Genomic DNA, 12414 nt, shown 5'->3' with positions numbered 1-12414 from the left:
GCTCCCATATTGCGGCATTCCTTCCCAAGAGAGGTCAGACTGGCTCCCTCTTCGTTATTCTTCCGCCATCTAGCTCAGACCTTCTGGTTCAAACAGACAATGCTGACCACTGGGCTGCTGTCAGGGCAAACTGTGCAAGATATGCAGTCCAATCTAACAGTGAATGTTCTTGCTAGTCAGCATGTGAAGGGGTTAAGATCATAGAGTTGTGTTGCTGATAGGCAGGCCGCAGACTCGAACCATAGACGTGTAATGGTAGAAAAGGCTCTCATTTCCCCTCTCCTGGGATGGAAGAAGCAATAATAATAATAATAATAATAATAATAATTTATTATTTATACCCTGCCCATCTGGCCGGGTTCCCCCAGCCACTCTGGGCGGCTTCCAACAAAACAGAAATTCTAAAATACAGAAATCCATCAAAATAAGTATTTCCTGTTCCTTCTTGCTCTTTGGTCTTTGACCAGCCCTAGGAGGAGACGTCTGTCTGCTCTCACCAGCATCATGCACATGTCTAAGGCTGTTTTTGGTGTTGTTGTTGTTTGTTGTTTAGTCGTTTAGTCATGTCCGACTCTTCGTGACCCCATGGATCATAGCACGCCAGGCACTCCTGTCTTGCACTGCCTCCCGCAGTTTGGTCAAACTCATGTTCGTAGCTTCGAGAACACTGTCCAACCATCTCGTCCTCTGTCGTCCCCTTCTCCTAGTGCCCTCCATCTTTCCCAACATCAGGGTCTTTTCCAAGGATTCTTCTCTTCTCATGAGGTGGCCAAAGTATTGGAGCCTCAGCTTCACGATCTGTCCTTCCAGTGAGCACTCAGAGCTGATTTCCTTCAGAATGGATAGGTTTGATCTTCTTGCAGTCCATGGGACTCTCAAGAGTCTCCTCCAGCACCATAATTCAAAAGCATCAATTCTTCGGCGATCAGCCTTCTTTATGGTCCAGCTCTCACTTCCATACATCACTACTGGGAAAACCATAGCTTTAACTATACAGACCTTTGTCGGCAAGGTGATGTCTCTGCTTTTTAAGATGCTGTCTAGGTTTGTCATTGCTTTTCTCCCAAGAAGCAGGCGTCTTTTTATTTCGTGACTGCTGTCACCATCTGCAGTGATCAAGGAGCCCAGGAAAGTAAAATCTCTCACTGCCTCCATTTCTTCCCCTTCTATTTGCCAGGAGGTGATGGGACCAGTGGCCATGATCTTAGTTTTTTTGATGTTGAGCTTCAGACCATATTTTGCGCTCTCCTCTTTCACCCTCATTAAAAGGTTCTTTAATTTCTCCTCACTTTCTGCCATCAAGGTTGTGTCATCTGCATATCTGAGGTTGTTGATATTTGGGATTCAGCTAGTCCAGCCTTTTGCATGATGAATTCTGCATATAAGTTAAATAAGCAGGGAGACTATATGCAACCTTGTCGTACTCCTTTCCCAATTTTGAACCAGTCAGTTGTTCCATATCCAGTTCTAACTGTAGTTTTTGGTGTAAATACAAGAATTTTACCTGCAGTTATTTTTGCTGTTGTTGCTGCTAAGGATGAATGTCTGACTGTGAGTCAACTATATGTTTTAAACTTACTTTTTAGTCTGTAGCCTTTGAAAAGCAGGGTAACCAAAGGGAGAAAGCAGCCCAACTGCTAATTCCTATACTTCCAGTTAAACTGCTTAAGATGAGATTCAATCTCTACTCAGCCCCACGCTTTTAAACGCAAGCGATAAGCTGATCCTTTTGTCTGCTAGCACACAGACGAGGGTCTGTGGAAGGATAGAATATAGGGAATACCTCATCAAATCCAAAACAAACTACATTTTAATGGCTGGCTCTAAGTGCGTGTTTTGACATATTTTAACTATTGTTTTGAACTAATTTGTTTTTATTACTTTAATTACTTTGCATTCTGTAACAGTGTTTCTAAATGTTGCAAGTCACTCTGAATCCCAGTTTGGGAGAAAGGCAGGATATACTGTAAAGCATCATCATCTTCCCCAGTCTCAGGGGAGCAGTAAGTGGCCGACATCGTAGAACCTCGCAATATATTTGCTTACCCAGCCTAATCTCGCCCATGTTTACTTGGACTAAACGACTAAACAACAACAACAACAAGCCTCCCAGAGTTCAATGGGACTTAAAGAGCTGCATTGATTAAGATTGTGCCTGCGGCATTTGCAAACCTAAAGGGAAAAGGGAGAAATCCTGTCTCCTGACTGGGAGCAATTGGGCTCAAAAGGCAGGGCAGCCTCCACTCAAATCCCTGCCGCTCATTCTGGCCAGAAGAGAAGGCGGAGATGTCCTTTTTTTTTTTTTTTGCTGAACCAGGAGGCAGCTCCCAGCCACAGCTTCCCTCCAAGGCTGCCTCCGTCAGAGGAAACCAATCCCTGCAGGTGCCCTTTGGCAGAAGGAAGGCAGGGGCAGGCTCTGATTTATTTAAATACATGCAACTTTTGAAATTGCTTGTTGCATCGCATGAAATAAATCCGGTCAGGCTGACTTAGACCCAGCCAGATGGAACCCAGAGTCTCCCTCTCGAGTGCCCCTCTTAAGTGGAGGTTAATTGAGGGCGCGTAGCCTTCTCCTCCACCCGCCCATCTCCGCCCCCAGAGCACCCCAACCTCATATGCAAAAGAGGGAGCAATGCTTCATCTCCCTCTGTCTGACTTGGGGTCTTTGCTGTCCCCCAGGGGCCTGGGGGGATTAGCCAGGCGGAAGGTTGGCTTCCGATGCCCCTTGCAGGCTCAAAGCGCCACCAGCTGCTGGGCCATTCAGGGGCTCAGTCTCATTTTAATAAGCTGATTTAAGACCTTAAGCCTCCCAAGAACCCAGATATTGTAACAGATGCAGCTATGAGAGTCAGATTTATTTCCTGCCTGTCCTCGCCCTCCTTGGCCTCCAGTCTCTCTCTCTCTCTCTCTGATCACAGCTGTTGCTGCCAAGCAGGGGGCAGCAGGGAAGGGAGGGGGGGGAGGAGATGACCAAATGCAAAAGAGGGAGGATTTTTAATAGAGGTCAATGCAAAAATCGAGCAGGCACAACTTTCTTCTTCTGGAAAAAAATAATAATCTTGCACACAAGTCTCTTTTGGAGACTGAAATGTCCTGAAGGTCCCAGGTATATTATTACATTTGGCCACCTGGTGGTTAAAAGTATTGGGGGGGGGGAGGCAGGTTCACTTCCCTGCTCAGCCAGGGACCTTGGACCTGTCCTTGGTAAGCCTGGCCTACCTCACAAGGCTGTTGTAAGGATAAAAAGGGGTGGGAGGGCAATGTGCACTGCCTTGTAATCCTTGGAGGAAAGGAAGGATATACAGTAACATCCAAGGTCTTAGGCATGGGCACAGCCAGGATTTTTGCTAGAGGGGGGCAGGACTTGCTTCCAATAAGTTGCAAAGGGAATGCGCTCTGCTGTTTTTGCTCACTAGCGTGAATGAAGAAGGGTCATCATATCAAAACAAAACATCCTCCCCTACTTTCCTTAACATTCCCACACCCTTTCCTCCCTGGCAAGGCAACTGCGCTGGCGTTAAACGGTGGAACTCCCTCCCACAGGAGGCAGCAATGGCCGCTAACCTTACCTGGATGGCTTTAAAAGAGGGTTTGACAAATTCGTGGAGGAGGAGGGAGCTGGAGGGAGCAGTGCTTCTGAATCCCAATAGCTGGAAATTAAAGGAGGGGAGAGTTGTGCCATGAGATGGGCGAGGCAACATTTCCAAGAGCAATCGGCGCCACGGCGCCACCATGCACTCACACTCACACTTGTGTGCAGGCATACCTACAGTATATACACAACATCCCTCCGCCTTGCTCTGGCTCTGCATTCAGAAGGCCGGGCCCTGGGGTTAATTAATATCGTGGCTTCCCAATTAAAGCCTGACAGAAAAAAAGATGTTTGATTCAATCAAGCCTCTTTCTCTGCTCCTCCGCTGAATTTCTAATCTTTAGGAGCGGATTTTAATTGTGTTCTGAGCAATTTAGACCCGGTCTCGGGACTTCGGGGCCACGGCGGTATACGGTGTGTTCTCCTTAAACTCGATAATTAAAGCCGTCTCCCTGGAGGGGCTACTTTTTCTGGGGATGTTGCCTGAGAAATGCAGAGGGTGGCGGAGATGGGGGTGGGCATTGGGCGGAGGGGGGTCTCCGGGGGGGAACCCCCCTCTCCCTGACACCCCATTTACGGGAGCTGGGGCTTGTTAACTCCAGATCCCAGCTCTGAATGCAAAGTAATTTACAGAGTGCTTCAGAGCTCGTACAAGATGCTTTCCACTCAACCCAGTCTTATTTTCTCCAAAGAACTCAATGTGGAGAATATGCTTCTCCCCCTTCTCATTCAATCCCCACACCAACCCTGTGAGGTAGGTTAGGCTGAGAGGCAGTGACCTGCATCCCAAGGTCCCTCCATGAGCTTCGTGGCCAAGTGTGGATTCGAACCCTGGTCTCCCAGTCTGACCCTCTAACCACTCGCCATGCTGACTCTGGGCTGGTCCACACATATTGGGGCTTAGAGGACATGTCTTTTAAAGTTATATTTTATTATCACATTTTTGTATTGCATTAGATTGTTATAAGATGTACATTTTTTGTTTCTTCAGCTTGTAAACCGCCTTGAGTATTGTCAGATAGAAAGACGGTATACAAATTAGAAATGATATGATGATGGCTTCCTTCCAAGCCAGGGGCTACTGAACAGTAGAATTCTAGAGTTGGAAGGGACCCCAAGGGTCATGTAGTCCAGGAGAGTTTTCAGGCTGAAGTTCCAGCAATTGCTATGAACAGGAACAACTCTATGCATCATCTCATGTAATAAAATGCCCCAGTCATAGGAAGTGGTTGGTCTGTCTCTGTCTATCTGCCTGTCCCCATCTTTTCAGAAAACTAGTGTGGCTCTCCATTTTTTCAGAAGCTAATCTGCACATCAGCATCTTTGGCCATTGATTGCTGGGTCTGCACACAATTTTTGTTCAATGCAGCGGTCCCCAAACTACCCCCCGTGTCACCTACCCTATAAAAAGCATTATTCAGAATAGCAGTTTACACAACCCACTAAGGGTCACACCGTAAAATTCAAAACGGCAACAATTCATTGCACATTCATTCAATACCCAGTGAAAAATATTCGGTTTAATTTATTCAGCAAAATTGATTAACTCAGTATACCTGAAGGAGCATCTTCACCCCCATCGCTCAGCCCACACACAAAGGTCCTCCTCTGAAGGCCTTCTGGCACGAGAAGTGAGGTTACAGGGAACCAAACAGAGGGCCTTCTCAGTGGTGGCGCCCGCCCTGTGGAATGCCCTCCCATCAGGTGTCAAAGAAATAAACAACTATCTGACTTTTAGAAGACATCTGAAGGCATCCCTGGATCAGGAAGTTTTTAATGTTTGTTGCTTTATTATGTTTTTATATTTTCTGTAAGCTGCCCGGAGTGGCTGGGGAAACCCAGCCAGATGCGTGGGGTATAAATAATAAAATTATTATTATTATTATTATTACTATTACTATTATTATTATTATTATTATTATTATTATTATTATTATTATAAACTTGAGCCAGTGATACCAGCTTTTCAAAGTCATTTACATCTCCAGCGCCCCCCTGCCACCCCCTTGCCCCATAGTGCCCCCTACTGCTAATCCCACCCCTGCCAAGGGGCAAGACCACCCTCTTTTGGAACCTCTGGTCATGGCTCTGAAGGCAGCCCTGGGTGGCAACAGCGTATAATAAGAGGCTCTGGAAAAGTTGTCTTGAACCTCTCCAGAAATCTCTGCCTGTTTGCGTCTCCCTCCAGACTCTCTTGCCTTCCATTTGTCCTCTGGCTGAACGGACGGCAAGAGGCTCTTGCAAAAGCAGCAGGGAGACGGGGCTCTCATTAAGCCTCCCTCCCCACTCTGTATTTTCCAGGGTTCCCCTGCTAAAATGGATTAAAGGAAAGCAATAAGTCTATGGGATTTCCAGGCATCCAGGGGGACAGAGAGACATTAGAGGTATTAACTTTTTCTGCCTAGCCTGATAATAATTCACTTTTCAGACCGGATCAGAAACTCAGGGGAGGCCGCAATTTCACTTGCCGGTCTCCTGAGCAGCCCCGGCCGGGTCCCATAAATGAGGAAAGGGGGGTGGGAGGCCTGTGATGGATTAATCTGCGGGGGGAGTCACTTTGACAACCCCGGCTTCTGTTAACATCAGGTCTTGGACCCCACAGGCTCCTTTCATGAATATCTTTAGGCAGCTGCGCTGACGTTCAGAGATTTCTGGGGCATCCAAGTTGTTCCCGGGAAAAGTGTTGTGCAGCCTGTGGAAGGCAACAGCCTCCGTCGCGTCTGGCATTTGATCCGCACAACCAGTTTTATTGGGTGTTTGCTTTATGTGGTACAGATTCCGTGCGCTGGATGCTTGTGCATAATATAACAATCAGCCTTGGAAGGGCATTAAGATATCCCTGTTTGTGACTTCCTATTTCCCAATTTGGCAGGCATGGTGGTGGCAGCAGGGGGGGGGGTCAGAGGGGAGCAGATGAGTGCAGACCCCACCCCACCCCCACCCAAGCATCTATACAGACAACTCCTGGTGGGCTTTCGAGCTGCATGCACAGTCTTCTTAATATATCTTGAAAGATCTACCGGTCTTGAAAGATCTACATTGGCTCCCAGTACGTTTCCGAGCACAATTCAAAGTGTTGGTGCTGACCTTTAAAGCCCTAAATGGCCTCGGTCCAGTATACCTGAAGGAGCGTCTCCACCTCCATCATTCTGCCTGGACACTGAGGTCCAGCACCGAGGGCCTTCTGGCGGTTCCCTCGTTGCGAGAAGCCAAGTTGCAGGGAACTAGGCAGAGGGCCTTCTCAGTGGTGGCGCCTGCCCTGTGGAACACCCTCCCAACAGATGTCAAAAAGGAAAACAACTACCAGACTTTTAGAAGACATCTGAAGGCAGCCCTGTTCAGGGAGGCTTTTAATGTTTAGTAGATTATTGTGTTTTATTCTTCTGTTGGAAGCCGCCCAGAGTGGCTGGGGAGACCCGGCCAGATGGGCGGGGTATAAATAATATATTATTATTATTATTATTATTATTATTATTATTATTATTATTATTATTATTTAGAGATACCTAAATATATCTAACTAAAAGCGCTCTTGCCTACCTGGAATTACAATTCCTCTGCCTGCCACCCGGAGGGGGTCTGGCAATCCTATTTCATATTTGAGTGGGGAGTGAATTGGGGGGGGGGCAGCTGTCAGTTTTCACCGATATCCAAACGCTTGACTTGGGAGTAAGGAGGTTCCATATCCTGTCTCTCTGCGGCAGAAGATGGAAGACGGCCGTGCCACCAGGATTGCACCCCCCTTTCTCCAGTCTCCAACAGTTACACAATTCTTCTAAGTGTGATGGTGAGGAATCCCTTGCCAGGGGCTCCTGTGACTAATCTCAATTAGGTTTCCTTCCCCCCCCCACCCCCGCCCTTCCGGAAAGGCTCCAGCGATGCAGAAGGAACTGAAGTGGAACCAACGTTGCTCCAGGAACAGAGATGGCAGATTATCTATGATTAATCCAGATCTCCCCTTTTTAGTATTCCGCTTCTGGCCTGTCACGTTATCCCTCAGACAGATGTGTGGGAGGAGGCGGAGGGGGAATCCTAGTGCGCGAGGTGGCGGTTGGGTAGGGTCGGTTCAGGGAACTCCACACATCTCCAAACAGCTACAGGGGCTGACTTTGCAAGCCCAGTGCGCACAGGTGGAGCCTGGGTTTGATGTGCATCCTTTGTGCAGTATTGCAGAGCAGGGATTTCTACACCCGGGGACAGTTCGGCTGCCTTTAGACAGTCTCATAGGACTGCACCCATCCTGAAGAACAGAAGAATGGCCAGCTACGGCTATTGTCTTGACCACAGCTGCCAAGTTCCGGATTGAAAAATCCGGGACCAGCAGCGGCGCGGCAACGGAAGTCGCTTCTACGCGATTTCCGGACCTGCGTAGAAGCGACTTCCGTCGCCGCTCTGCCCATTTCCAAAATGTCCGCAGCACCAGAAGTCACTTCTACGCACTTCCGGACATGCGTACAAGCGACTTCTGGCGCTGCAGACATTTTGGAAATGGGCAGAGCGGCACCAGAAACGTGGCCACCGGCAGGAGCTGCTTTCCGGGGGATTTACGGGAGATAAATCCATTTGGGAGACCAGCGGGAAACGGTAAGAAAATACGGGGTTTCCCGGGAAAAACGGGGTACTTGACAGCTATGGTCTTGACATGCTTGTCTGACTAGTTCAGCAATATAATCTTCTATTAGAATCTTCTATTGCGGTAGATCCTAACCCTCGCTGGGTCCAGGACCCCAGGAACTGGAAGGGACATCATCCAGCCCTGACCCCCCCTCCCCAAACCCCCCACGCCCTGTGTGTTTGCCTGTGCTATCCAGAGCTTGTGCTTGGCTGTCAGAACCAGGCGTGGAAGCCAGAGCTCCCTGCTGCGTGCAGGATTGCTGCAGCCAATCTTTCTGCATCTCTCCATCGCAGCAATGCACCGAAGATGATTTCCCCAACAATAAATGGCTTGTCTCTGTTATTTAGTCAAGAGCAATTGCCATCTTAATTGCATATTCTCAAGATAACACCTGTATTGAGTTACTGTAGTATTTATTTTAATTGGCTAATTGATTAATCATTTGAAAGGAGATAGCTAATTAGCTAAAGGGCCGTTAATGGGCTGACAGCTCAGATTTTTAATTGTTGGAGAAATGTTTAAAAAAGGAGAGGGAGAGGAAAGAATTACCCTCCCCCCGGAAATCTAAACCACCACCACCACCCCAATGTGTAAAAGTATTGTGATAAACCCAAGGCTTTGTTTCTGGTTTGGGTGAGAACCAGCAGCCAGCCAGCCTGGCTTTCAAGGGGATACCAAGTGACCCAAAAGTATGCTGCTCTCGTATGGTTTGAGGAGTGCAGAGGTTGGCATGGAGAAAAGTGTTGCATCAACCTGCTGCAAAATGCAGAGCTGAAGACTCCTGACGATGACCTGCCCTGCTTGTGGCTCTTTGTCTCCCCCTGCAGCGTTTTTCACAGAGACCCCCCATGACATGACCGCCCGGGCTGGTGAGGACGTGGAGATGGCCTGCTCCTTCCGTGGCAGCGGCTCCCCTTCGTACTCGCTCGAGATCCAGTGGTGGTACGTGCGCACTCACAAAGACTGGACGGAGAAGCAGAACTGGGCCTCCAACCAGGTATGACAGACCCACTCCTCCCCCCTCCCCTCCCCTCCCCTCCCCTCCCCACCCTGCCTCCACCTCCACCATTTTTTGCAAAGAGCTCAATGTAGCTACATCCCCATTGCAGACACCCTGTCTGCAGGACTCCGCTTGGAGAAAAGATTCCTGGTCAGGAACAACCCCCCGGGATGCCTCCTCCGGGGATCCTTTTGGTGCTTTGAAGAGCTGGCCTTGAGAGAATAATAATAATAATAATAATAATAATAATAATAATAATAATTTATTATTTATACCCCGCCCATCTGGCTGGGTTTCCCCAGCCACTCTGGGCGGCTCCCAACAAAGATTAAAATACATTAAAATGTCACACATTAAAAACTTCCCTAAACAGGGCTGCCTTCAGATGTTTTCTAAAAAATCTGGTAGCTGTTTTTCTCTTTGACATCTGATGGGAGGGCGTTCCACAGGACGGGCGCCACCACCGAGAAGGCCCTCTGCCTGGTTCCCTGTAGCTTTGCTTCTCGCAACGAGGGAACCGCCAGAACGCTGGACCTCAGTGGAGACGCTCCTTCAGGTATACTGGGCTGAGGCCGTTTAGGGCTTTAAAGGTCAGCACCAACACTTTGAATTGTGCTCGGAAATGTACTGGGAGCCAAAGTAGGGTCTAATATTTATTTATTTATTTATGCATTCATTCATTCATTTATTACATTTATATCCCACTTTTTTTTCTCCGAGGAGCTCACAGTGGCATATAAGGTTCTGCCATTCCGCTTTTAATCCCCACAACAGCCCTGTTCTTCTTTCTTTGGCGATCACTCGTAGCCGAGTAAGATTGTCTTCCATAAACACGGTTTTAACAATGGGTCCGTAAGTGACTGTGGAGGCCAATTCTGGATCCACACGTCCTTCCACAGTGGGGACACTGGTTTCCAGGCAGGAGTTGATCACGGTGTGGATTTTTCATGCAGTGCATAGTTAAATATGGAACTTGCTCCCACAAAAAGCAGCGATGGCCACCAACGTGGATGGATTTGAAAGTTTAAGAAGGCTATGGATGAGCTAGAAAGTGTAGCAAAGAGTTGGGCGACCAAGATTATGGTGGGTCTGGAAACCAAGCCTGATGAGGAACAGTTGAGGGTGTTGGGTATGTTTAGCCTGGAAAAAGAGAAGACGGAAAGGTGATGTGGATATAGCCATCTTCAAATATATGAAGAACTTTAAACCAGGGGGAGCTATTTGACAGTGGAAGGGACTCCCTTGGGAGGTAGTGGAGGACTTACCTTCGTTGGAAGTGCTTAAACAGAGGCTGGGTGGCCATCTGTCAGGAATTCTCTAGCAGTGATCACTGCAATGGAGAAATGATTTTCTGAATGCTGATCTCTGTCTCTGTTTCTGTCTACAGGTAGGTAGCCGTGTTGGTCTGGGTCGAAGTAAAATAAAAAAATTCCTTCAGTAGCACCTTAAAGACCAACTAAGTTTTTATTTTGGTATGAGCTTTCGTGTGCATGCACACTTCTTCAGATACAGTGAAATAGAAGTCCCCAGGCACTTATGTATCTGGCACTGTATCTGAAGAAGTGTGCATGCACACGAAAGCTCATACCAAAATAAAAACTTAGTTGGTCTTTAAGGTGCTACTGAAGGAATTTTTTTATTCTGTTTCTGTCGTACGTTTATTTCATTTCCACACCCCACCCTCGTATGCTAGGGCCACCCGGGGAAGCCCTGCTCTGCCTGCCGCCTTACAGAGTGCAATGCATTGATCAGTCGGGTTATTCTTCTCCTGCAGGCCTGGCTGTGGGTGCAGAAAGCCTTTATTATCTCCCATTTGACCGCATAAGGCGCATAAGGCGCATGCACATGGTTTCATGCTTCAGTTATCAGAATATGTTCCGTTAGTTTTAATTCTCACCTTTTTTAAAATGCAGTTTTCATCTACGGAGCATGCATAATAGAACCATCTCCTTCACGCAGGTACCCAGAAAGCCCCTGCCAGAGCCAAGAACTAATTGGCTGAAGGTTTAATTTCACTGTTCTTTCTCCCAAGGACCTACAGGCCTGCAGGGCTGGAATGTGGGCGGTGGGGGCGGGCTTCTCCTGCAGACGATTCTCACTGCCCTCACCAAATGACAGTCTCCAGATTCTTTGAGAGAAGTTACTGCAATGAAATCGGGGTGGGGGTGGGGTTAAAGGCAACCTATTTTAAATGCAGAGAAGAGTCACAGAATTGTAGAGTTGGAAGGAAATCTCAACTAAAGCATGACCAGGACAGATGGCCATCCAACCTCTGGTTGAAAACCTCCAAGGAAGGAGAGTCCACCACCTCCCGAGGAAAACTATCCCACTGTCAAACAGCTCTTACTGCCAGAGTGTTTTTGCGGTTAGAGGACCCCCCCCCCCCCCGCGAGAAATTAAGACACAGTGACACATGGTATTTGAGTTAATGGGTAAAATAAGGCCACAACTTTATTGGTTAGAGCAAGTGAGAGGCATTGGCTTAGGCATTGGACTCCCTAGCAAGCATGACTCCACCCTGCTCAGCGGGGGGGTCATATCAAGTTAACACCCCGAGGGAGGAGCCTGTTGATGCAAATACAACTGAAAGCTCCCCCTGGTGTCACCGGGGGTCGTGCCACGGCCCTAGCCCCAGCAGGGCATCAGATGGGATCCAAGACTGCCGGATCCCTTAAGGGGATATCCCTATAAGAGGAGGGTTGGATGATGGCCACAACCAGTCCTCAAACACACCAGACAACTCCATATTCCAATGCCTAACTGCCAAATACCGAAAGAAGTTTTGACGAGTTGCTACGAGGTAGGCGAAAAAACCAGGAGTCCAGTGGCAATTAGCCAAATGGATAAAAAAACTCCTACCAGGCCCCTTGGGCAACCAACCGAAGTCCATAGCAAGGTCAAAGCACACACACAAAGGGAAGACCTAAAGGGAGGGTGGGCTTCCATGCGGCAGCCCTTCGAATACTGGAAGATGGCTATCATGAGTCAGCAGTGTGATGCAGCAGCTAAAAAAGCCAATGCAATTCTGGGCTGCATCAATAGAAGTATAGCATCTAGATCAAGGGAAGTAATAGTACCACTGTATTCTGCTCTGGTCAGACCTCACCTGGAATACTGTGTCCAATTCTGGGCACCACAGTTCAAGAAGGATGCAGACAAGCTGGAACGTGTCCAGAAGAGGGCAACCAAAATGGTCAAAGGCCTGGA

At 48.1% G+C, this 12414-nt stretch overlaps 1 protein-coding gene across 1 annotated transcript in view; it reads left to right on the top strand.

Moving 5' to 3' along the window:
* Positions 1 to 12414, top strand: part of VSTM2L (V-set and transmembrane domain containing 2 like) — an 86370-nt gene that overhangs the window by 47699 nt on the left and 26257 nt on the right. Inside the window, exon 2 of the mRNA XM_035124311.3 lies at positions 9035 to 9204. Coding sequence (XP_034980202.1) covers positions 9035 to 9204 — 170 coding nt within the window. The remainder of the gene's footprint in view (positions 1 to 9034; positions 9205 to 12414) is intronic.

Source organism: Zootoca vivipara, chromosome 7 (genome assembly GCF_965207765.1).
Source record: "Zootoca vivipara chromosome 7, rZooViv2.hap1.1, whole genome shotgun sequence".
Taxonomy (NCBI): domain Eukaryota; kingdom Metazoa; phylum Chordata; class Lepidosauria; order Squamata; family Lacertidae; genus Zootoca; species Zootoca vivipara.
Note: the sequence above shows the minus strand (reverse complement) of the source record. Positions and strands in the feature narration are given on the sequence as shown.